The sequence below is a fragment of the Lissotriton helveticus genome, chromosome 6 (assembly GCF_964261635.1).
Source record: "Lissotriton helveticus chromosome 6, aLisHel1.1, whole genome shotgun sequence".
Lineage (NCBI taxonomy): Eukaryota > Metazoa > Chordata > Amphibia > Caudata > Salamandridae > Lissotriton > Lissotriton helveticus.
In genome coordinates this window covers 1915315302-1915340889 of record NC_136067.1, presented here as the reverse complement: position 1 = coordinate 1915340889, position 25588 = coordinate 1915315302, and the positions used below count along the sequence as shown (strand labels likewise).

The window sequence follows — 25588 nt, the reverse complement described above, 5'->3', positions numbered from 1 at the left end:
TGCAAGGGTTCTGCTCAGCAACAGAACTATGATTGGGACCATAGAACATCAGCATATAGGGACTGAGTCACCATACTACCTCAGTACCTATGAGCCGGAGTCCGATTAGCTCTTATGCCTCACTTGCCCTCCTAACCTTACCAGAGAAACAAGTGAATTGGCACCCCAGAACACAACCCTCTCGACCCTCTCAGGGAACGCTGTAACAGGACACACCCTTTTGCTCTCCCACTTGTACTCGTCCACAATAATATAACCAAGAGACAAGAAGGAAGTTTAGAATATTTATTTAAACTATTGTGCGCTAATTAGAAAACAAATGCATACCAAAAATACTGTTAGCATGGTTAATAAAACGCATACCATGAAAAGCCATGTCATGGTATAACCCCTTCGACGCTCATGACGAGCTGGGCTCGTCATGAGGTAGCCTCCTGCTACACTCATGACGAGCCCAGCTCGTCATGAAACATGCGTTTTTAAAAATCTCAGCACTCGAGCAGAATTCCGCTAGCGCGCATGCGGATAAGACAGAGAAGTCTAAATCCCCCTCTCCTTCTACTGAAGCTAAATGAATATATATCAAAGATCTCTAGGATTAGTGGCAGACTCCTTACCTTAGCAGACACAGATGGACGTTCTACATCTCAGCTGACTAAACAATCTTGTCTCAGAGATCTTGCTCAGTGTTTGTGTTCAAACTCTTATACTCAGCTGTATGGCAAGACGTGTGTGTTCACAAACAGCAACTGTGTTCTCTTGTTATGTCTAGGTGCTGGTGTCTGACCAGAGAGAAGTACATGGGGCTGTGTTGTATGACCTTGTTTATGGTATTCAGAATAAATCCCAGGAAAGAACAGTACACGAAAACATATGCTGGTTCCGTGTGAAAGTACAGTGTGGCACTAAAGCAAGCGTGTTTATATAGTAACATGTGCAAATGGAAATGCGGCTTACAATGTGCACAATTAGGTTAACTTAGGGAAAACTACAAAGGGTCATTCAGGAAATATATGACAGATCGAGGGTGCACCTTATGAGCTAAAGAGCGCACACATTTCTTCTTATTACCGGCTTAAGTGAAAATGTTCTCTGCCTCCCTTTTTAGGTCGAGCATTCAAGCCCTCTTATATATACTTTAGTATATACTTATATATTAATATACACTTATATGTGTATGTACTTTGTATGCTGTGGAGATCAGCCCTAGGACTTGTCTGCTTCCGCTTAGGGACTTTTTTCTGTTCAACTGTCTCTATTTAACTGTCTTAACAAAAAAGGACCAGTAGAGGTTGTAAATACCAGAATTGCTTTATGCTGAGGGATATTCAATTGAACTAACAATACTACAATTCCCACCATGCCGTGCTCAGGTCCTTAAGGCTGGCAACTGCAATCACTAATGATCACCACTTGAAAAAGACAAGACTGTTGAAACGTGTCTAGTGCTAATGAAATAAATGCAATTTACAAGCCTCCGGGAGTGCAGCGCCCTTTGTTGAACATTGAAATTTTGGGAACGGTGGTTTTCCCCTAATGCGGCACCGGCAGCTAGTGCTCGCCGCTTTTGAACCACCTTTGCTAAAAAAAAGAAATATATATATATATATATATCTTATGTGGTTGAAGGCTTGAAGTTTGGTTCTAATAGCTGTGGTTGTGGATAGATTCTTCTATTCTAACCATATGTTGAGGTCTCCTAGACTAAATAGGTTTGGGTGGTCCAACTGGGTGTTGGTTCCTGCATCAGGGAAGCCATTTTTTAAAGTTGGCATAGCCAGCTGCGGTCTGTGCAGGTAAAAGCGGTGCGGCCGAATAAGGGGGATATCATTTCCCAGGGATAATAATTCATTTTCCCTCAGCATCATCCCTTGAAATCCTCCTTTACTCCGCCCCACCGCTGTTACCTGCACGGACCGCGGCTGGGCATAGCTGTGTGGTGGTCTATATATTATCAGGAAGGAATAAGTTACAGTTGGAGTGGGGTGGCATCTAATCATTAAGGATTCACAGCTGTTCATGGTGAGGCTTTCTACAGGATCCTACAATTTTGCCTAAATTAATTTTGTTTACGATGTGCGTAAACCTTGCAGAGCCATGTTTCTGTAATGATGGTGGGGTCTTGTTTCTGAGAGTAGGCCAAAGATGTTAAAGCAATTTGTGTTCAGGGATCTAGCATTGAAGAGTAGGCATTTAAGTAGTGTTTCTTTCTTCTTCATGTCCCGGTGCTTTGCAGTGGGTGTGTAGTGCAGTATGGATGGAAGGGCACAGGGCATTTTAATGTGGTTGGTTTCGGACAGTGCAGCAAATCATGCACTATTGTGCTCGACTGAAAGTATAAGGATCATGGGTGTGAGAAAACAAAATGCTTTAATAACTTCATACCTTCTCACATCCCTTCAAGTATCTTATAGAATCTGAGTGCTTCCTCTTACCTACTTCAGTGTTTCCTACTACCAGCTTAGCATCCGGATGTAAAGATTTGAGAGTCACTAGTTCACTCAGACTTGTGGGCTGGAGCCATGTGACCCTCTCTCCTCTGAAGCACAGCTGCTTCTGAGGCACGCTGGGCTGTATCTGCATGAAAAGAGTTACAACATTTTACAAAAGATGCATTCCCTCCATGAAGAATACCATCTAATTCATGGTTATTCAATAGCTGTGGTATAGATGGGGGGTGAGTGACACCAGGTTTTCAGATGTGAATGAGATGCTTTAAATTCACTGTATCTAAAATAGGTAATTTGTTGGTTATACTGAAAAACGCAGCACAAATTGTCCTCCAAATGGAAAAAGATTTGTCAACTGTGATCTAATGAGTCTTACGGCCAGTGGTGGACCTCTGTTTCAGTGTGTAGATTGGTTTTGTGTATGCAATGACAAGTGGTTTGCACTGCTAATCACAAGACATCTACTCATCCACTAAAAATCCTGTCTTCCAAAATATGAATTTAAACAGATTAGTTCCATATGATATAAACTCTTCTGTTTGTTAATATTATGAAATACAGCAGCTGGTATGTGATGGTAATGTTTGCCATGTGCTTCTAAACTAGTGGGAATTGCTTTGTAGTCTTATTTTTTTTATTTTTTTTATCGTTGGCAGGGAAGCAGTCAGAAGTCCCTGCTCACCAGCCTCCCTAATATGACTAAGTAGTGAGGCTTCTGTAAGGGACAATATGATGGTATATGAATTTAGCAAGGTCCTTAAATGAAAGAGGGGTGAGAGTAATCCCGGGAATACACAATCCCCTTAGCAGTAGTCACTCTCTCTTCATAAACTATGCTCTATGAACAAATACTACTTTATTACCAAACTTTTGAGAAAGATAATGGGTTCACTACATCCGTTTCTGACTATTTTCTCACAGAATCCCCAATTAATTTACCAGCACTTACTTGCCTGATTTACAGCAAATCTACACAGAGTTCCTCAAACAAGATGTCTCAAACCATCCTCTATCTCTTCCGTTAGCCACTTCCCTATAGAGATGAGGTGTCCTCCCCATTGTGATGACCAGAACCAGTTTTCCCCAATTCCGGGGATGGAGCCCAATTGTTTGGGGTTTCTCTGGAAATGTATGGAAACAGTTCCTGACATACTCATCTGGCATCTCCAGGTGAATGGAGACACTGTGAAAGGTGCCCATTTTTATGCCAGTTTTCTGGTCCTCTTCCCAAATAGCTATCCTTGCTCGGTGAACACTTATTGCCAAAACACCTGCCTTCCTGCTGCAATAGCCCAAATCATTGTCTTCCAAGCGGAGTCTTGACAGCAGGTCAGCCATGGATGTGTATTTAGTCTGTGTAGCAGAGCTAAGAGAATTTCTCTTTTAAGCCAGTTTACTCTAAGGCAGCACAGAGTACACTTCCCTAAAGTTACTTTTCAACTAAAGCTACTAAAAATCTACCTCCCCATTGAAGTCGATTTTTGAAACTAGGTGAAAAATTACTTTTCATCATTTCTCTAGCATTTTCTGTACCAATAAATAAGAAAAAATAATGTTATTCTTAACTAAGCCTGTTCCTGGAAATGCAGCTTTACAAACACCGTGAAAACAGTCTTCTGGGTAATTTCTTGTTGTGATGTCATACTAATTCCAGTGGATAGTATGCACCATCTTTACATTAAGCTACCAGCAATGTATGCTTACAAGGTACACCTTAGGGGTGATGTATGTGTTTCTGCTTGACAACGGCCCATTTTCTGCCATGTCTCACTGCCAAAGTGCTACCCACCCAGAGCACAACGGTGTTGTCTGAAGCCAGAAATTCAGTCACATATCTGGGTGATGTAGATACACACTACAGCCAACTTATGACACCTAACTTCCACAAAATTGGTGCGTTATCAACCACCGCTGTACAGGAAAGCTAGATAAGCTAATCAGATCAAACCAGTGCACACAGTGCATGGTTCAGGGGGAAACAAAGTAACTGTGCCACTGTTCAGCCCTAAAGCCAGAGACAATAGTAGGGAAAAATGGGGGGGACCCTTGAGAAAAACATGTGTTTTCTTACATCTCTGTACTTCTCACTGTAAAGAATTAATGATGTGGCATCTATACAGCTAAATCTGTCTGTAGTCAGACCTATAAACGCTTCTACATTAGCACAGCAGGACAGCACTCCACTAAGGGACTAATTACGAGTTTGGCAGTCCGAGGAGCACCAGACTCACTAGGCGGTCAGACGCTGCAGCTGCCTGGGAACCGCAGTGTTGTTGCAGTCTTGAGGCCAGAATATGCTTGGCAGGACCAAGCATATTACGAGTTTCCTCTCCACTAGCAGTGTCATGAAGTTTTCTACTCCATGAACACCTTGGCGGAGTGGAAATGAAGGGAGCCCTACGGGGCCCCCTGTGCCTCCTCTGCATAGTGATGCATGCATTGGGGCACATATTTTGCCACCCTGTGTGCATGCACCCCAGTTCCTGCATGGCATGCAGGAACCTTGTTGTGCAGTCCCATTGCGGTGCCTGTTTTCTAAGACACCGCCATGGGACCGTCACATCACCCGCATGCCAGACTACTTTAAACTTGCGGCGGTGCAGGAGCATGGCATAGGCGTACCGCCCGCACCTTGACAGTCGAAAATCATATTCAGGCCCTAAATGTTTGCCTACAGCAGCGCCAAATTTAACTGGGTACTAGATGGATAGGCACCCGAGGCAAGTTAGTTTAATATGTCTAACACTGGCGAGAATGGAATGTAGCAGCATCATAGCCTGATTAGCTAGGATAAAGGCAGAAATTAAAAGATCAGCTACTGAAACAGACTTTAGTGATCAAGCATTGTCAGGCCACCAATAAAAATATTTTGCAATGTCAGGCGAACGATAATTGAGTTGGTGGTGTTCAAATAAACAAAAACACATATAAAGAGATGCCAATTATGACAACAGTCGCTAGGAACAAGTATGCAACAGTTTCATTAAACATGAAGGCTACTTTAAAAATTGTCACAAAAGTGGCCACTTGTATTTTTAGGGAGGATATAGAGCATGTTCGGATGGAACACTGCTTTAAAAGAACATTTGGGGACATTACGATCTCTTTAGGAAACTCTTCTGACCAAATCAGTTTCGGAATCGTTTCTGAACGAATCGGCTTCTGCGAGTCCGACTGACTGATTACGATGCTTCCCAACATCGTTCGGTCGTATTCCCTTCAACTTCAAAGGGAGCCTGTGTTCCGAACAAGAATACAGGCTCCCATTGACAAAAGGGGTTGTTGGGGAAAACCGTGCACCCTGTGGTGGGCACCCCATGATGCCTGCCACACTGTGCATGCATGGGAAGGGAGGACCCATGGGTACCCTCACGGGCCTGAATCAGAGGGCCCTAGCTGATGGGGGGCCTGTTACTGGCCCCCAAAGACAGATTCGGACAGGAGATCCATCTCGGAAAAACCGTTTCGGAAAGGCTGTCCAAATCTGACATCATCATTGGCTGGAAACGCGGTCCATAGACCGCTACAATTCACCTCCGACTGACTCGATTACTCCTAATGCCTTTCGGAACTGACTCGGACAGTCTGAACGCTTTCCAGCCATCATAATCGCTTGTTGGGAAAAGTGTCCACGTTGGTCGGAAAGGCGGGTTCCAAATCAGAATCGGACTAATCGAATGCTGTTCAGAGACTTTCCAGACACATCGTAATAGACCCCTTGCTATTTTATTTGCAAGTATGTTTCATATAACCGCAAAAACACAGCTTTCCTCGAATAATGAGAAAACAGTTTGTTTAAAATACATAATACAAAGCCACAATGACATTTGTGCAAGTATTAACCAAGCTTGGCTCAACTGTACAGATCCACCTTTGCCGTCATATACTAAATATATATAGTATATAGTTAAACTCAAATGAAAGAAGGACGTGTTGTAAAGTAATTCTCTGTCAGGAAATAGCAATGTGGTGTATTTTTCTTTCGGAAAAGCTTGTGCAGTTTAGTAGTTTCCAGTTGTATGAGGTAGTTTTCATTCCACATACTCAAATTTGCTACATCATGACAAAAAACAACGCCATGTTAAATCGGATTCAAGAACTCTTTTAATTGTCAGTCAATTGGCTGCCAGTCATTCGCTTTGGCTTATACATACATAGCGGACAACGGGCAATCCCCCGGTGCGCCGTTTGGGTGGGGGCCGGTTTTGGGCCCCTAGGGGGCCGTTTTTGTTACAGGGCATAGCTGCAAAATCGGCCCTGTACCAAAATCGGCCGAAAACTGGCCCCCGCAATAAGCTCGGTGTCACCTCCAACCCCCCAGTGGGGAGAGGGGGGCCAGCCGAGCACTTTGCCAGGGCCGGTTGTGGTTCCCAGTCCGGCCCTGCATACAGCTGTAATTGTTGGTGAAGGTATTATGGAGTCGCTTACCAGTAGTTCAGGAGGAAATATTGGCTCTTGTGTCGGGTCAAAGGGCTGGAATTCAGCAGGATTACAGAGTGCAGATGATGTTTCGGACTGCGAAAAAGAGACACACAAAACTTTACATTTCTAGGTTTCGGTTACATAAAAACGACATTAATGTAGTTTTGAAAACTATGCATTCCTTTGGAGATTTTAAGTAACGTCTATTTTATTTCTATGCATTAACTACGCTGTAGTGTAATTTATCCACCACTCAAAATGCAGGTATCCTTTTACATGTGATTTTGCTCAACAAGCCAGCAATCTATAATTTTTTGTAAATCTTCCCGTATGTTGTGGAAAACAGTAACAATAAACAATTAAATAACAGCAGAATTTTAACACATAATTGAATGATACTCAAATTTACTTACACATTTACACGAGAAAAGGAACACAAAAAAATGAATTCGGGATTGATTTATTATATTTATTATGAAATTTTATAAGGCTTCCTTGGGAAGCCATTAACCTCAATACCCCAAATTAAATTTGGTTCTTCACTACAGTGATGACACAACAATAGTTAACCAAGTGGTTAACCACTGTTGTGGCAACACTCAGAGGAAACACTGGTTACCCTTTATTTTGCCGCCTAACCTGGGTCTCCAGTTACCAGATTGTGGCAGCGGAACGGCAGTTGGTGGTTTCATGTGCCTTACATCACCTCTCCAGGGACTCCACAGACACCGAAAGAGCTGGGGTCATGCAAGTAGCGCTCTACCTACACCAACCTTGTTTCTCTCCAGTTAGTGAGTCTCTGCAGATCCGTGGTCAGAAGGAGAAAGAAGCGATGCTGAGAAGTTGTAGGCACTGGTACCAGTGAGTATTTGGGCTGGCTGCAGGTAATTTATTTTTTGTATTTTATTTGTTGTTGTTGTCCCCACACCCCAACCCGCCACTCTTCAACAACACCAGCTGCTACTGACAGAGGGTGATGGTGACTGGCAGAAGACAAGGCAGTTGTTTTTAAGTTTGGGTGGGGGAAGGGAAGGGAAGGGATTCTGCAGAGGGAGGGTGATGGAGGTGACTGGCTGGAAGTCAGGTAGCATGAGATCAGGAATTTGTTTATGTTTAAATTTGAGTAGGAGATGGATTTTTCAGAGAATGTTAGGGGTGGGTAGCAGAAGGCCAGGTATTTATTTATTTATTTGGGAAGTGGAGGATGTCTCTAGGGTGGTAAGGTGGTAGGCAGTAGGCCAGGTTTATTAAAACAAATGTTACATATGAAACACCCTGTGGTGATAACCATACAATGACCAAGACCAAACGCATGGATGTAATCCAAAGAGTCTTTAATGAACAAGTTTCAACTCCCGTGACCTCAGCCACAGCCTCGCTTCTCGAGCCGCCTCACACAGTCCCCGGCGCTCGCCTCGGAATGCTGATCGCGGTGACATTCTAAGTGATGTCACCGCGAGCAGCTCCATTACATGCGAGGCGCCGGGGGAGTTTATATGTGGAAGATACCACACATCCCCCTTCCCTGCGGAAAGAAAAACATAAACATAACAAGCACTGAAAGACGCACCAGGTGGCACAGAAACACCCAACTGGGTGTGGAACAGTCAAATTTTCCTAGGCCAGGTGGAAGGGTTGACAAGATGGACAAAACAACCCCATTACATCATTATATACTGATCAAAATGTCTAGGTGGTCTGGTCACCCTCTTGCTAGGCCTGATGGTAGAGTGGGGAATTATGGTTTGCCTCTTCGTGGTGGAACTAGGGTCCCGCCTAGGGTCTCCCTCCCGTCCCCTTGAATTCTCAGGTGGATGGTACTTTACAACCCTCCCAAGGTTCCATATTTTCCCTTCATGTGTCTTGACTGCATTGTTGAATAGTTTGGTGATCTTGGTGGGGTTGGTGTATGCCGACCAACTTGCCTTCCCTGTTGGAGCTCTGATTTTGATACTGTCTCCCACCTTGAATTCTACTTCCTTTGTGGCGTTGTGCCGGTCATATCCTTCTTTTCTCTTTTCCATGGCTTCCTTTTGTTTCTTCAAGCTTTCTGCTTCTTTAGATCGGTCTGACCGCCCCTTGTGCCACTCCATCCATCCTGGGGTTAGCTTCGTGTTGGGTATCCTGGCGCGGAGCAATTCAAACGGGGTGACCCCCGTCGTCTGATGAGGCGTGAACCTGTATGCTTCAAGCCGTCTCCACGCCTCCTCCTTCCAACTGGCTTTGGCCAATTGGATGCTTTCTTTGAGGGTTTTATTAAAGCGTTCGACCATGCCATTGGTTTCAGGGTGGTAAAGGGCGCAACGCTTGTGTCTGATGCCTCTTTCCTCCAGGAAGTCTTCCATCTCCTTTGAACACAGTTGTACACCGTTATCGGTAAGGATGTTGCTGGGTAGTCCTTCCCGGATGAACACCTCCTCTAGAAAGCTGATGACAGTTTTGGTGGTGACCTCGCTAACAAACTTTATCTCTGGCCACCTGGAATACAGATCCACAAGCACCAAAATGTAAGGTGTCCGCTGTTCTCCTGACATGGGGCCCACGATGTCCAATGCCAACTCGACCCACGGTCCTGAAGGGGACGGCCTGCACACCATAGGGGGCGTCTGTTGCTTCAGGACTTTGTCGCTGTTGCTGCACGGAATGCACTCTCTGATTCTCCTTTCCGTGATTAGATCCATGCTCGGCCACCAATAGCTCTCCCTGAGTCTTTGCTTGGTTTTGGTGATGCCCAAATCTCCTTCGTGGGCTAGTTCGACCAGGTTGTTTCTCACGGTTGCAGGAGGTACAAGTCTCGTGCCCCTGAATAGACATCCGTCTAATATGGACAACTCGTCTTTAATGGCTAGGTATGGCCGCAGGTTTTCATCCTGTTTGTCACCGTGCTTCCAACCGCTTCTTACTCTTTTGTAAATCTCCTCCAAAATGTTGTCTTCTTCTAGCGCCTTTCTCCATGTTTCTTCTCCCAGCGCCCTCTAGATGGTGCAGACATCCTCCATCTGAAGGTCCTCTTCTTCTTCATCCGCCTTCTCCAACTTCTCTCTCTCTCCTTCATCACCAACAAGCCTAGATAGACAATCAGCTGCGAGGTTCTGTGTCCCGGGGACGTATTCGACGTCAAAGGTGTATTCTTGAAGGCCGACTACCCACCGCCTTATCCTGCTGGAGATGGCATCCAGTGAAAATACACACCCACTGGACACAGTGACGCTGAAAACAAAACAGTAAGTTAGCGTATGCCTTAAGGAGTACACAATTCTTTGCTTCACATTCCCCCTGCGACACTGAACAGGAGCGAGACGGAGAGAATAAACCTTGCACAGTCCTTAGAGTAGGGGAAATGAAGTACAGAACATTAGAGCGTATACTGGTGCTGGCTATATTGCTACGTTTTCTTGATGCACCACACCGCGCTCTACCTATACTTAAAAGTAGTCTGACTAGAACCTATTGGTGACGGGACAGAAGAGTCCAGAATCCCTCTGCGCATCAGGATGAGCACTTGCAGTACAAAATTCGTCGTTCACAGTCAAAGTTTCCACCCTTTTAGTGCCCTCAAATGGCGCCACAACAAAACACAGCTACTCTTCCTAATGTTCAATTCTTTACTCCTCCTGCGCTGTCAGCCGGTCACGGTGAGGGTCTCTGCGCAGGGGCTCTGTCTCACTGCGCTACTATGCTTCACTCTGCTTCCTGCGTCGTGCTTCTCTGATGCCCTCTGAGGTGCTGCTCCTAGACATTGCAGCGCTGAGGATGTACCTCGCTTCCCCGCAGCGCTCTACACAGACGCTCCTCGCAGCCCCCTCGATGAATCACACTCTGGCTCCTAGCGTGGTGGGGGTCTTCACACGCCAATCTTTTTTTAACGTGCTGCCCCAGTGCGCTTCTTTGAAATGAGGCGGAATGCCGTCAAGCGTCGCAGGGGCACCAGAGTCTGCGGCGGGTCTCACACGCCCCTGAGGTGTCAACGCGAGACACTTCCCTAATGCGCGTTGAAAGGGGGCGCGCGATCAAAATCTCTGCTTCAGGCTAGTGACTGGGGGCTCGAGCGGAGCTTGCGCCCATGTTCTAATCAGCGCCTTTCGTGAGATTTTCTTCTCGCTAGCCAGACTGAGGCACAATTAAATTTCAAAGATACTAGTGCTTAGAGGATACCAGCGCCTGAGTGAGGAAGTCCGTCAGAGTGCTGTAAAAGGGGCGCGCTGATGGCAAGCAGAAGTCACCTTACTTTATTCGTAGATCATGGCAGTTCTCACGCCTTACACAGCTCACCCCTGCCAACTGCTCGATGACCTCGGGACTGTCTTCGTTGCTTGCCGCTGTAATCGGAACTTCACAGCAACGTCCGTTTCCTTTTCTTTTGGTCCTCTGTGCTTCTTCTGGTTCCCTGGGCGTGTTGAGGTCACAGGAATGGTTTACCCTCGTCGCCAGTGTGGTGATAACCATACAATGACCAAGACCAAACGCATGGATGTAATCCAAAGAGTCTTTAATGAACAAGTTTCAACTCCCGTGACCTCAGCCACAGCCTCGCTTCTCGAGCCGCCTCACACAGTCCCCGGCGCTCGCCTTGGAATGCTGATCGCGTTGACATTCTAAGTGATGTCACCGCGAGCAGCTCCATTACATGCGAGGCGCCGGGGGAGTTTATATGTGGAAGATACCACACACCCATTTGTCCCAGTAGATAATTTGCAAGCAGGAGCGGATGATTTTGTGGAGCCATAGTTATAGAGGAGCAACATGTGATTTTTGTACAAGTGACAAAGACAACTCACACTTTACTCTCATTGTCCATTTAATGCTACTCAGCAACACCTTGGTGAAAAACATCACCATAACACATAGTTACCCATGTATAATGCTATATGTTGGGTATGGCTCACTTTGAGACTCACTATAGTGAACACCAGAATCAAAGTCTGTTTATTTACAGCTATAACGTAGGACCAGTGGGAAACAAAAGTGCTTTCCCACTGTTCATACATGATAAAGGAACCTCAGGCTGCACTGCCAGGACTCTCTGGAAGCCTGCCAATGCTGTGCTCAAGAGCGGATAGCACAGTTTCAGGAATGGCAGGAAGGACAAGGGAAGGCACCTTTGGGACATGGAGGAGAGGACAATGTGTATGGCTCCCACATTACAACTCTGCTCCTGCATAGCAGCTGAAAACAGGAGATGAGTGATTATTGGGATTCATACATATCCTACAATTACAGATGTTTAAAACGTGAATAACTGAGATGTTTTTCAGCTTGGTGTTCTAAGTGAAATCATAAAAGCCCTTCACTCTTGTATATCTGATGTCACTCAGAACCCTTCAGTAAAAAATTCACAGGTATTCACTTCTACCCATCTTGAATTCTATGAATTGTATACAGGTGCATAATGCCATTACATTATATCGGCCCAAAAGCCAAAGCCATCTTTCAAACCAAATGCTACCTAGCTGAAAAAACGAATGCAGGTTAACTGGTCAACAAAGCAAGATGTACATTTAGGATTTCCTGAGAAGACGACAAAAGTAAATCAAAAGAAACTTTTTGATAATTGCAGTAGTCTCGCAGAATATGAGCACAAACTACTTGCTCCCATTAACAAGCTAAAACACACACATACGCCATATGTGCACAACAAGCTTATCTGTTCTCGCTGTGTCCTACTAAAATAATAACTCAAAAACATCATCAGACCATATTAGCATGGTCAAAATATTGTGGCCCAAAATATTGAGGGTAACTATATTATTTTTGAACTGTTTTACTTTTATATCAACGTTTAAAATATTTTTTGCTTTGGCACTGTTATGTATGATGGTGTTTTCCTGGATTGTTTTATGTTTGTAGGTTACCATGAATGTTATTGTAAAATAATTAATTACCTAAGTAAATATTAATGTTAATTATTTTCAAGTTGTTTATTGGTAGTGTTTTGAGAATATATTAATTAATGTTAATGGATGTAATAATTTTGTAATTATTAATGTATATTATATTTTAAATGCTAAATACTGTTTAATACACATTTAATAATTATATAATAATTTTGATATGCTGGGTTTATTGAGGTATTTGGTGAATAGAGCTTTTGAACGTATTAAACATTAATGTTTAATGTCATTTGTTTTATATTTTAATGATTATTCATTCCTTTAATATGTTATTACATTTTGGATCTATGCATTACATTTTAAGCTTAAGTTGTGGGTTTTATTGAGGAACAGTCTGGGTAGTATTTTTAGATGTAGATTAAGTAATGTCAAATGTTCATCAAGGGGCCGATTCCGATCTTGGTCGGAAGGGCACCCAATCGGGTTCGGCATTAGCGATCCGATTCGGAGGCTGAATTCCCATCCGAGTTGTACACGAGTCCGGACGTCGAAGTACGATACGAACAAGCGCGAAATCTCCGTCCGAATCGTTTCCGGGTCTGAACCACTCCGTACGACTCGGTCACAAGCAAACCGTGGCACGCAATAGAGATGTTTCATGACCAAGCTAGTACGATGCTTGATTCGGGCAGCTGGATTGAGTCGGCGCGTCCGGCTCGCAATAGCTCCCGGAGTTGGACTTCGCGGGTCCGCGTCAGACCCCCTGTTACCCGCAGCCTTACGACTCAGACACAGGGGGAGACCCATGGGTCTCCTCAACACAGGCATGTACGGTGCGGATGGCACCGACTCATACCCACTGTAGGGGGCGCTCTTGTCAGCGACGTATCCATTCAGTCAATGGGAGCCTATGTACGACCGGCTTCCATTGACTTCTATGGGAGTCCCACCGTACCGAGTCCGACAGCATACGGCCGAATCGTACTCATTTGGTCGGACTGCAGGAGTCTGGATTGGTCCGAAAACACCCTGGATCCGACTGGGTCGGAGTGCTTTTCGAACCAGATCGGAATCAGCCCCCAAATGTTTAAATGTACCTCATTTTTTAATTACATATTCAATTTTCCTGGGCTGTTGGGTTTATTGGGTGTGTAGTTTTGTTAAGAATGAAATATTAATTAATATTAATTATTTAATGTGTTGATTATTTTATGTATTTTGTTGTTTGTCTTGAGTAGCCGAATGCTTTAGAAGTACTTTCAGTACTTTCATATTGTACTACATTAAGGGCCCCATTAGGATGACAGGCGGACATTGTCCGCCCGCCACCCTATTCCCGTGGGGGGAATTAGGATGTGACCGCCACAGTGGCGGGCACATCCTGTAGTTTTAGCATTGTGGCGGGCCACAATGCTAAAAATGCTTTTTTGCATTTGCATATGCAAAGCGGCAGGCACCGCGCGGTGCCTCCCACTTTGCATATGCAAATGTCCTCCCCCACCTCTGCCTACACCAGGGGCGCCAGCAGGGGGGCCCCCGCAGCAAACACCGCCTGCCTTTCCGTGGCGGCATTGCCGCTGCGGAAAGGCACCTATGTCTCAGCATCGTAATATGGCTGGCGGTGTCCATTGGACACCGCCGCCATATTATTCCCTTTCCGCCGCGGTCGCAAGGCGACCGGGGCAGAAAAGCGGCGGACGGTCTTTCCATTCGCCGCGGTCCCCCCCGCCATACTAATATGGCGGGGGGAATGCGGGTAAGGGTGTCAGGTGGATAGCCTCCGCCAAGCCGGCGGTGGCCACCGCCAGCCTGGCGGAGGCAATCCGCCCAACATCATAATGGGCCCCTTAGTATTAATGTATTACATTTTCAGTTTGGTCTGTGGGAGTTATTGGAGGATTGGAGGGTGTTGCTTAATATAATACCGAATAACAACTTAGACGTGCTGTTTATCACTAAGACATGGCTGGATGAGGCCTCTGACCCAGATCTAGTAATTGCTGTACCCCAAGGTTACAACATATATCGTCAGGATAGGGCACGGAAACGAGGAGGTGGACTGGCTATTATAGCCAGAGAACGCTTTCCCATCAGAATGACACCCATCCCTACCACGACTTGTGAAGTACTGCAGTTTAGTATAAGGATTAGTGCCCTTCATAATTTTAAGGGACTACTTATATATCGACCTCCGGGCACAAGGACTGCGTTCCTAAATAATCTAAGTGTAATAATGGAAACCCTAGTTATGGAGGAGTCTTTTCCAATCTTGGGTGACATGAATTTTCATCTAGACCAGGTGGATAATAAGGACACACAGGCCCTTATTGCGGATTTGGACATAGTGGGCCTAAGACAAATGATCACCTCTCTGACCCACCTTGCTGGGCATATTTTAGATGCCGTCTTTTCAAACGAGGACGGCTTACAGATCTCCAAAATCCTCCCTATGCCCTGGACTGACCATCATGCCATTTTCACCAAATTGACCATAAAGGACACCTCAATGAAAAAGGCTATTATTTCATCCTCAGCACCAATCAAAGTCTGGAAAAATATAAACCAGACGGATTTATCTAATCTATTGGATGGCACTCGTCCTCAGCTGTCCCTGGATCCTAATACTGCTATCTAGGCCTATCGCGAGTTTACAATTCCTTGCCAAGGTGATCGAAAAGTCCATGAACCAACAGTTAGTTGAGTTTATAGAGAAACATCAATTATTGGATGAAACCCAATTTGGCTTTCGAAGATACCACGGCACAGAAACTGCCTTAATTAAGGCGGAAGACGACATCAGGGCAATTCGCGATCAAGGAGGGACAGCAGTACTTATACTGCTAGATCTGTCAGCGGCTTTCGACACGGTCGACCATAAGATTCTGGTCGACCGTGTCAAAAAGATGGGTATTCACTACCTACCGAGAAATCTGATTGCATCCCTCCTAGCTGATAGATCCCAGGCAGTCACCTTGGGCCCATATCAATCCGCCAAACTGTTATTACCGTGTGGGGTGCCTCAAGGCTCATCCCTAAGTCCGACACTATTTAATATCTACGTGTCGGACATTGCTAATGTCATCAAAGCATATGGGATGAGCGTAACCTCCTACGCTGATGACACTCAACTGGTTTTGGCCATCAAAGATAACGGACTTAAGGTGGCAGATAGTTTCAGGCAAGGAATAATCGCAATCAGGGAATGGATGGCATTCAATTGCCTTAGGCTCAACTCCGATAAAACGGAGGTGCTTATTTTTGGACCCCTCCGACCAGAGTGGTCAACAACCTGGTGGCCACCCGCCATGGGAGACCCCCCGTGCTCCAAGGTTAGGAACCTGGGAGTAATTTTTGATGCGGAACTAAACTTTGTGGCACATGCCAACAAGGTAGCGGCAACAGCCCATTACAAATTGAGGATGATCAGGAAAATCCTTCCGTATTTGCCTGTAACCGCCGCGAAAACTCTGATAAGCTCCTTAGTGTTATCATGTCTTGATTATTGTAACGGTCTGTTTTTAAATGCCCAAGCTAGGACAACGAATAAGCTTCAATCTGTACAGAATGCAGCAGCTCGCTTGCTTTCTAAAACACCCTAAGTTCTCCTCGATATCGAACACCATTAAGAGATACCATTGGCTAACGATCCGAAATCGGATCAAATTAAAATCACTTTGTATACTCTACAAAGCCCTCCATGGTCAAGGCCCAATCTTTTTCAAAGGTCTGCTGATACCTTATAAACCAGGTAGACAGCTACGATCAGCCAGTCTCAACCAACTTGTAGTCGCTCGAGTGAAAACAGTTTCATGGGGAGACCGTCGCTTTATAGTGGCGGCCTCCAAACTATGGAATACTCTGCCACAGTACATTAAGATGTCCTCCTCACTCCTTCAGTTCCATAAGGGGCTAAAGACTTGGCTCTTTGATCAATAATGTGCATAACATCTTTTGCGCCGCCAAAGACATTTAGGGAATCTTTTTAGCGCCAAGACGCCTACGAGTATACGTTGCGCTTAATAAATTGTAAAAAATAAATAAATAAAAATAAATAACTGATTAATTGATTAGTGTATTATGTTTTTTAACATTTTGTATTTAGTTGTGTTTTAGTACATTTTTAATTGTATATAACTTCACAAATGTTTGCAATTTTGAATGTGTTGTGTTATTTTTTTTGTTTTTTGAAAATGTATTTTTTATTAATTTTTAAGGAAATACCTTGCATTGGTAAATCAATATTTCCCGATAGAAAATTATTTGAAAGTTTGTGTGTTTTATTGCTCGGTTTCATAGGTACTGTCAATTTTTATATAATTCTAAATATATTATAGCATAATTAATTTATATTTTAACAAAGTAGTTTTACTAATATAATTAGTGGAATGTAATTCTTTTTACTTTTTTGCAATATTTGTAAGGGGAAATTATATGTTTTGTGTGTAGCCAATGCAACCATGAAATCCTTTGCATAAATGTTTGTGACAATATTTGTTGGATTTGAGTTAGAATAGTAAATCTGATCCCACCTCAATGCATTCACTTTCACCAATGTTTGTTAGTCGGAAGTTAGAATATAAACTCCCACCCTCGACCCTCCATCCAATGTATGCACTTTTTGCAGTGCTTGTTTGACTGTTAATAGAATAGTAAATATCCTCCCCATCCAATTTATACAACATCTCCATTTTCTTTTTTTTTTGCGATCCTTTTAATTAACATTTTAGCACCCTCCCCATCTTTTGTTAAACTGGAGTTAGCATATTAAATCTGAATCCACCACAAAAAAAACACTTTCTCCACTATTTGCTAGATTATAGTTCCAATATATGCACTTTCCTCAGTGTTTATTAGACTGGAGTTAGAGTAGTAAATCTCACCTTAATGTATGCACTTGGTTTAATTTGTTAGAGTAGCGTTAAAATATTTAATATGCCCCGACCAATGTGCGCACTATCCACAACTTTTGTTAGAGTTAGAATAGTTTATTTGACCCTTTTAATGTATGCGATTTTTAACATCTGTTTCACTACACTTACAACAGTAGAAGAGAATTATTTTCTCCCCAAAATGTAGGTATTCTTCCTGATGTTTTTAGGATTTAATTTATAGTAATGCATTTTTATAAATATTTTGCGTTCCTTTATAGAAAACGGTTTATATTGAAGGTACTCATTTTTTACTTTTTTCAGTTTGTGTGTTATGTTTAAGAAAATGTTAATCTGTTCAGTTTTTGATATACCTCTGTTGTTTAGTACCACAGAGCTAATTGGAAAATCAGACATAGGCTGGATGAAAGAGAATTTCAGATAAACTACCCGAGAAGCTAGGCTACATGTAGCTCAATCCAAAAATAGTTATAAGCACTTTATGATGGTGAAATCTATGAACAAAATGAAAATGTACTTAACTTTGGACATGGCTTCTCATCGTAGAAGACTGCTAACTTACTTCTATTTATATCTGTTTCCACAGCTAACAGTGGGGTAGCATAAGTCATTAGACTGTCCTTTTTGCACAAGTGACAGGATTGCTGCACCAGACACTTTGCATATTGTTTTTATTTGCCCGAACTGGTCAGCCTTAAGATGAAAGTATATTCACCCTCCCATTTTGCTCCTCTGGATTTTTATCAAGTGAGACCAACTTACTTTACTTGCAACTTTTAGATTCACCGAAAACATGTTGCTTTTTTATCCCGGTTTTTGGCAGGTGTGTATTTTGCTAACTTGGGAAATTAACTGTGACAGTAAACTATTTTATAAATGTACTGTTCATGTAAATTGGTTAAAAATTGATTGGATTATTGGTTTTAGGTGGTTCCTATTATTCCCTACTTATATTGCGGACCCTTATATGGAAATTTTTGTTTGTTAGGTTTTATGAGGATAAGCCCTGGAGCCCTTTTATATAGTTTTTTTAACATGTTTTTCCTGTATGCAGGTATTTTTACTAATGCATTTTTATCTTTTTGAAGGTTGCTCTTTAAAAATTTGCTGCATTTTAATTTAGATATGTCTGTGAGTGAAATTATGATATGAGATGATTTGTGTATGTTTTATTTCTTCATGTGCTTTTATGGCCAATTTAGGCCAGAAAAAGAATTTATTGATTGATATATACTATTTATATTTTTAAACTGTATTTAAATTATGTAATAACACATTTTTAAATTCTTATAAAATGAATAAGTTTACATATTGCTCACATTAATATTGTTTATTAGCATATTATACTAACTATTGATATCTTTTTTACTGATATCTTTTTTACTGACATCTTCTTTCTTTGCAAATTATACTTATTTGAATTTATAGTTTACTTTTTAAATGTACCATTTTTAAAAGATATTTTAATTTAGTTACATGTATTCGCTTCAGAGCTATATAATTAATTTTATAATGTTTTACAATATATTTTTATAAATATATTAGATTTAAAAAAACTAATTTAACTAATACTAATACATTATACTAAATTCAAGCTATTATAATGTTAACCACATCTACTTATATATATATATGCTATGTTGGTGTACAATATTCTTGTATTCAATATTCTTTCACTTTAAAATGTAAGTATGTAAAGACGATATTTTGAGGCTCAATAATTTTTAATGGTGTTTTTGTACTGTGATTTGTTTATGATTGCTATTCTGTCATAAAAGCTATGCTCTAAAGCTAAAGGTCGTATGCCCTTCTGAGAATATGAGTTGATGACCACAAACTTCACCCAATACACAACCAATTGCTCATTAACTGTATGATTAACTGACACAGAACTCAAGCAATGCAATCTCACATCATTAACCATGCTTGTCTAAGCTCAGTCACTTGAGTGATTAACAGATATTTATGGGGAACGCAGGGCAAACCCAACTGACCACTGGGGTGAATGAGAGTCAAAACACTACTCAAAACTATTTTGTGTGCTAAACCAGAAATCAAGAAATAATCATGATAGGGATCACCGCTGTGATATAACCCTGGAGTCTCCAGACATGGCAGAACTCAGAACAGGATCAGGAATAATACTTTTTATATAATATGTAGGCAGTATAGCACTCCGGTGTCAGACTAGCCCCCACCAATCTAGGGCTACCCCACATTATTGCTTCTTAAATGCAAAGAGCTCATGCAAGCAATCCATACACACTGTAGCAGGTTGAAAAGCCATGCCTCTTCTAAGAACTTAACAGTGGTCCTATTCAAGGTGCATTACCAGGCACACTATAGAATAATCCAATCCTAATCCAATTCAGCTACCACCAGAAGCTATGTGCCTAACACTAGCTAACAGCTCATAGTGGGAATCTAGTGTTGCAACCTATATGCACACATTGCAGGTTGGCTACAGGAGTCTAAAGTGTTTCCTGGAACGCTTCCAGCAAGTCAGGATAGGAGGAGGGGGTTGTGATAATTACACCAGAGTGAGACCAAGGACTGTGATGCATTCATTGGGATAACCATGACACTATGTTGCGTAACCTAATATAGGTAAGAGCAAGCAGGGTTGCAAACAGTTAACTGTAGGGTTGCAACAGTGGACTGTTGCAAAAAGTGGACTGTAGGGTTGCAAACAGTGGACTGTAACAAGAATTGCCATGTTTGAGCATGAGAGCAATTGCAAAGAAGACTTAATTTTTTTATGAAGTGAAATGGCACTTGTATATAAGTGTTTTAGTGAACCTGGCTTGCATGTCACGAAGAACGTGCTTGGGTATTGAGAAGTTTACTGCGTTTAAAGCCATAAAAATAAAAAGAAATGTGAGAAATTTAGCAAACTGATTCGATCACTTCTTACTAGAATATTATGTTGATTTAAATATTTTTATAATTCTTTTGTTTTCTGTGCATGAAGTATGGTGGGTGTGCAAATAGGTGGACATATGTGTTGGAAATGAATTGCAGTGTGAAGGACACCTGTGTGCAATTTGTTTGGGGAAATATCCATGTGACAGTGAGTGTAGATGAGTGGGTGTGTAGTCAGTGAACTCATAAGTGACATAGTATGTGGGACCCCATAGCTGCTGGAAAGTGGTTTGTGGAATTTCAAAGATCTCTTTGAAAGCAGGCAATGCAGACATATGTAAACTGCTAAGCTGAAAAACGGTAAACAACCTTTACAACGCAACTTTTACATCGCAGAGCCTTTACAACGCAACCATTACAACGCAAACTATTAGAACGTATTGCTCTGGGGGGCGCTCTAGGATAGGGAATAGGTTAATTTACTATCCAATAACCTTTCCTAGTGTCGACGGGGACTGGAGTTGGAATAGTAAATTAAACTATTCACTATCCAGCACCCCAAAGCACTATGCGTTGTAATGGACTGCGTTGTAATACTTGCGTTGTAAAGGCATGCGCTGTAAAAGCATGCATTGTAATGTCATGCATCCCTGAAAAACTCTTCGCCTTAAGATTTCTATGCCTGCTTGTTCCTCAATCATCCACCCCAGCAAGAATACTTTTAGAATGGTAAAGTAGTAGGGGAGCAGCTGGTCTGTGGAACTATCAAACACTGGAATGCTTATTTATTCTCAGCAAGCTTGCCTGGGTTGTAGTGTAATGGACACTGACCTGTTTGGGTATTCACTGTTCATTATAATATTGACACATGATATTACAATATCAGGGTACTTTTTCATGGCTCAAATTTGGTAGTGAAAATTACAAAATTCAACAAGGGCATCAGCAGATTTTATAGCAAAGGGTTCACCACCCAAGCAGCTCAACAGATGATGGATTCAGCCACTTTGGACAAGAAGAAGAACTTACTTATCTTTGATAATGTTTTCTGTGGTGGATACTCTTCTTAACCGCAAATTCCTCACCTTAGAGTACACCCCAGACACTATACTAGTCCTAAAAACCTTTCCTCGGAATTGCTACTTTTGTGCCCCTAAATGACACCATATGGTTCTGCATTGGCTCTGTACTGCCCTCGAAGCAACGGAGTGGAGACATATATAAATGCCACCTCTACGCGATGTAATCAGTTTCTTATTTTTTCCCTTTCACATGCTCATACATGGAGTTTGAACAACTGTTGGTACTAGTGTGCTGATTTCTAATTTGAGACCTTTTTAGATGCTAAAAATAAGTCACTCCATGGAACTGGAGGGTGGGAGAGAGGTGAGAAATGTATATATAGAAAGAGTAGCCACCAGAAATATTGTTATCGAAGGTAAGTGACTTACTCTTCTGAAGTATTATTCTAACCACAGGATCCTCACCTTAGAATAGATACCAAAACACTACCTTCCTAGGTGGTAGGTTTGTGGAGCAAGCTCAGACCAAAAGGTCCTGCAGGACCAAGTGGGTAAAATGGCCTTCCCTCCAGACTTGGCTGTCAAGGTAGTACTGCTCTGTAAACAAATTTACAGATGCCCATGTCGCTGCCTAGCAGATATCAAAGACAGGCACTCCACGTACCGGTGCAGTGATGACTGCCTTAGCCCTGATAGAATGTGCTCTTAAAGCTTCAGGCAGTTCTATCCTGGCCAGTGTATAGCAGAACTAAATGTTGAGGACGATTCCCGTCGACGGCTCTTCTGCACTGCCTTCCCTTTTTTCATGCCTGAGAACTCCACAAAAAAAGCTAATCTTCTACATGACGATCTTTGTTAAAAACAATAAAAAAACGTAAAACCTTTTTTTTGGTCCAGCCGATGAGTGAGCAAAAATGATGGCAGGGTGAGGATTGCTAAATGTGCAAAAGAGTCAGGACGTTAGGCAAAACAATCGCCCAAGTCCTCAGCACTACTTTGTCAGGGGAAAAAGTGATGTAGGACAGCTACACTGAAAGTGTCTGAAGATCACACACATGAGAAGCTGAAGTAATTACTGTAGGGCCTTAATATACTAGTTTGGGAGTGGTGAAACCCTACTCAACCAGCAACCACAATTCATATCAGGGTGAAACACAAGCAAACCCCAAATTAAACGATGCGTAACCTCTGGTAGCTTGGCACAAAACCAGTCAGGCTTAACTTGGAGTCAATGTGTACAGTATTTATGAACCACACGAACAACAAGAGTGAAAATGCAACACAAGAAAAATCTCACACCAATTTAATAAAATGAAGCACAATGTATTATTTGATACCAAAATGACAAAAATCCAGATGTGAAACCATTGCTTAGAAGCACAAAGCGCCAACTGTGGCTATCTGGTCCCGCCAGACCAGGACAAATTCACAAGTTAATGCCGGCCGCAAAGGAGTCTGGGCCAGATGCAGTGATCAAGTTAGGCCCACTAAACAAAGTACCTCAAATCCTGGTTGTGGAGTGTTCAAGGTCCCACATCGAGGATGCATCACGCAGCTTCGGTACCAAGGAGCTGCGAGGTTGCTATGAGGTGCCCTCCATTGTCATCGAGGATGCCAAAACAAGGGCCTTGCGATGCATATTCCTGCTTTGAAGATGCATTGCACACAGATCCAAGGTGACTGCAGGCTGCGATGTGAGGTTCAGTGCCAAAGATGCGTCCTGCTGCTGCGATTCTGAATCGGGGGAGCAAGGAGAGGCGTCATGCTGTGTCGGTTCCAACCACAGGACCACAGCTGGGCAGGCAGAGCATCTTCAGGCTAGGACTGAGGCCACACCACAGCAGACTAAGTCCAGGTGCTGGGTTTAAGGTGGTTGGAGCCTTTTCTGTCCCTGAGGCTCTGGTCAGGCAGCTAGTCAACTAGCCCTTGGAGTCACTCTGGTGGTCATGGGTTCAAGATGCAAGTCCAGACCTTTCACTCAGGCAGCAGGGCAGCAGAGTAGCAGTCGGTCTTGTAGCAGAGCAGCACAGCAGTCTCGCTGAGTCTTCCACCGGTTCAAAGGTGTGCTGAAGAGTTGGGTCTGAGGGTTTAATATATATATTTGGGGCCAGCTTTGAAGTACGAGAAAGTTCTGGAGGTTTCTACCCCAAGAGATGTTTTGGAATTTCCTGTCTCTCTCCCCTGGTCCCATCGTGTCTGGGGGTCCAATGGACTGGTGCGAAACCCTTTGTGAGTGTACTCAGGCAGAACCATTGTGATGTGCAAGTGTGGTAGGTGACAGCTTCTCCACCCTCATCAAGTCAGAAAAGGCCATCATGCCAACACTTTGGCTCACTGTCTGGGAGTAATACACAATGGCTAACTGCTTCCCTTCAGGAGGCTACTCAAGACCTGGCTATTCGAGCAGTAGCATCACCCTGCCCCCAGCACCTTGAGACCCTCACGGGTGAGTAGTACGCTTTACAAATGTTATGATTGATTGATTAATTGATTGATTAACTACACCTAGTTATGTGATCCAGGATACAGGCTGCAGGCATAAAATGGTTAGGACATGACAATGCCAACTTTATGAAAGTGGCATTTTCAGAATCGTGACTTCAAATCTGACTTCACCATTAAAGAGGTTTTTAAATTACAATTCTTTAGACACCAAACTCAATATTCCTATTTGCTACTAATTTAAAGTAATCACGTATTAAATGCAATAAGGTAATCCAATGTTATTCTATGGGCGAGGTAGGTCTTGCAGAAGTACAAATTTAAGAGTTTTTGAAGGTGTATGAAGCCAGGCCTGTAGCATTCAGGATATGAACGTTTCATCTACCAGGGAGGCGGGCAGGTTGCTTATGACTATAACAGAGATACCCCTACTACAAAACTGGAGTTACAGGTAAGAAACTACTCCTTCTGTGTTAGGGGATCTCCGTTGATAGGCATAATCATGTGAATAGAATGGCAAACCCATCCCAAGCAAACCAAACTCAGCGGTGGAAGAAACAGAGTGAACCACTACTGTGCAAATACATTTCTCAGCGAAGCCTGCCCAACCTGAGCATCTTCCCTGGCATCAGAGTCCAGGCAGTAGAGTTTATCAAAGGTATGGACTGTCTTCCAAGTGGCAGCCCTACAGATGTCTGCAATTGGGACATTACGCAGTAAAGCCGCAGTAGCAGCTTTGCCTCTGGTAGAGTGAGCCCAAGGCTTACCCCCTAGAGTCTTGTTAGCTTTACAGTAACACAATTGAATACAGGACACAATCCACCTAGAGATGGACTGTTTAGAGGTGGCAAGACCAGTCCTGACTGATCCATATTTAACAAATAATTGATCCGATCTACGAATCTCCTTGGTCTTATCTAAGTAAAATTTCAACACCCTTCTCACATCAAGGGAATGAAGGGAACGCTCCGCCGGAGAGGAAGGATTCTGAAAAAACGTGGGCAAAGTGATCGCTTGATTCACATGGGAATCTGACACCACTTTAGGAAGGAACTTTGGGTGAGTTCTCATCACTACCTTAGATGCATGAAATACCGTATAGGGCTCTTGGCAGCAGAGAGCCTGAATCTCACTCACCCTGTGAGCCGATGTTATAACCACAAGGAAAGCTGCCTTCCAGGCTAGATACTGTAGAGAAGCCTTATAAATAGGCTCAAAAGGCTCCTTCATTTGTCTAGACAGCACCACATTAAGCTTCCACGGAGGTGAAGGACGACTAATGGGAGGAAACACCTTCTTCAAACCTTCCAGAAAATCTTTGATGACTGGGATTTGGAAAGAGGAAGTTTGTGAAGGGCATTTCCTATACACAGTTAAAGCTGCTAGGTGAACCTTAATGGAATGAAAGTTAATGCCAGATTGAGCCAAATGCAGTAAGTACGGGAGGATGACGTCCTCCTTGCAGGATGTAGGGTCTGCACCCTTAGTCGTGCACCATATGCAGAATCTCTTCCATTTGTATACGTAGGAAGTCCTTGTAGACAGTCTTTTTGCCTCTTTCAATATCTCCATGCAGTTCTGAGGCATATTTAAATGTCCATACTGCACTAGCTCGGGAGCCATACTGCCAAACTCAACGACGAGAGGTTGGGATGCACCATCTGCCCTCC

General features: G+C 43.0%; 1 protein-coding gene across 1 annotated transcript in view; it reads right to left on the bottom strand.

The window, feature by feature from the left end:
* LOC144762934 (xanthine dehydrogenase/oxidase-like) overlaps nucleotides 1–25588 on the bottom strand; it is a 575825-nt gene that overhangs the window by 453257 nt on the left and 96980 nt on the right. Inside the window, exons 8-9 of the mRNA XM_078648235.1 lie at nucleotides 6879–6965; nucleotides 2436–2577 (exon numbers count right to left, since the gene is read on the bottom strand). Of these exons, the coding sequence (XP_078504361.1) occupies nucleotides 2436–2577; nucleotides 6879–6965 (229 nt within the window). The remainder of the gene's footprint in view (nucleotides 1–2435; nucleotides 2578–6878; nucleotides 6966–25588) is intronic.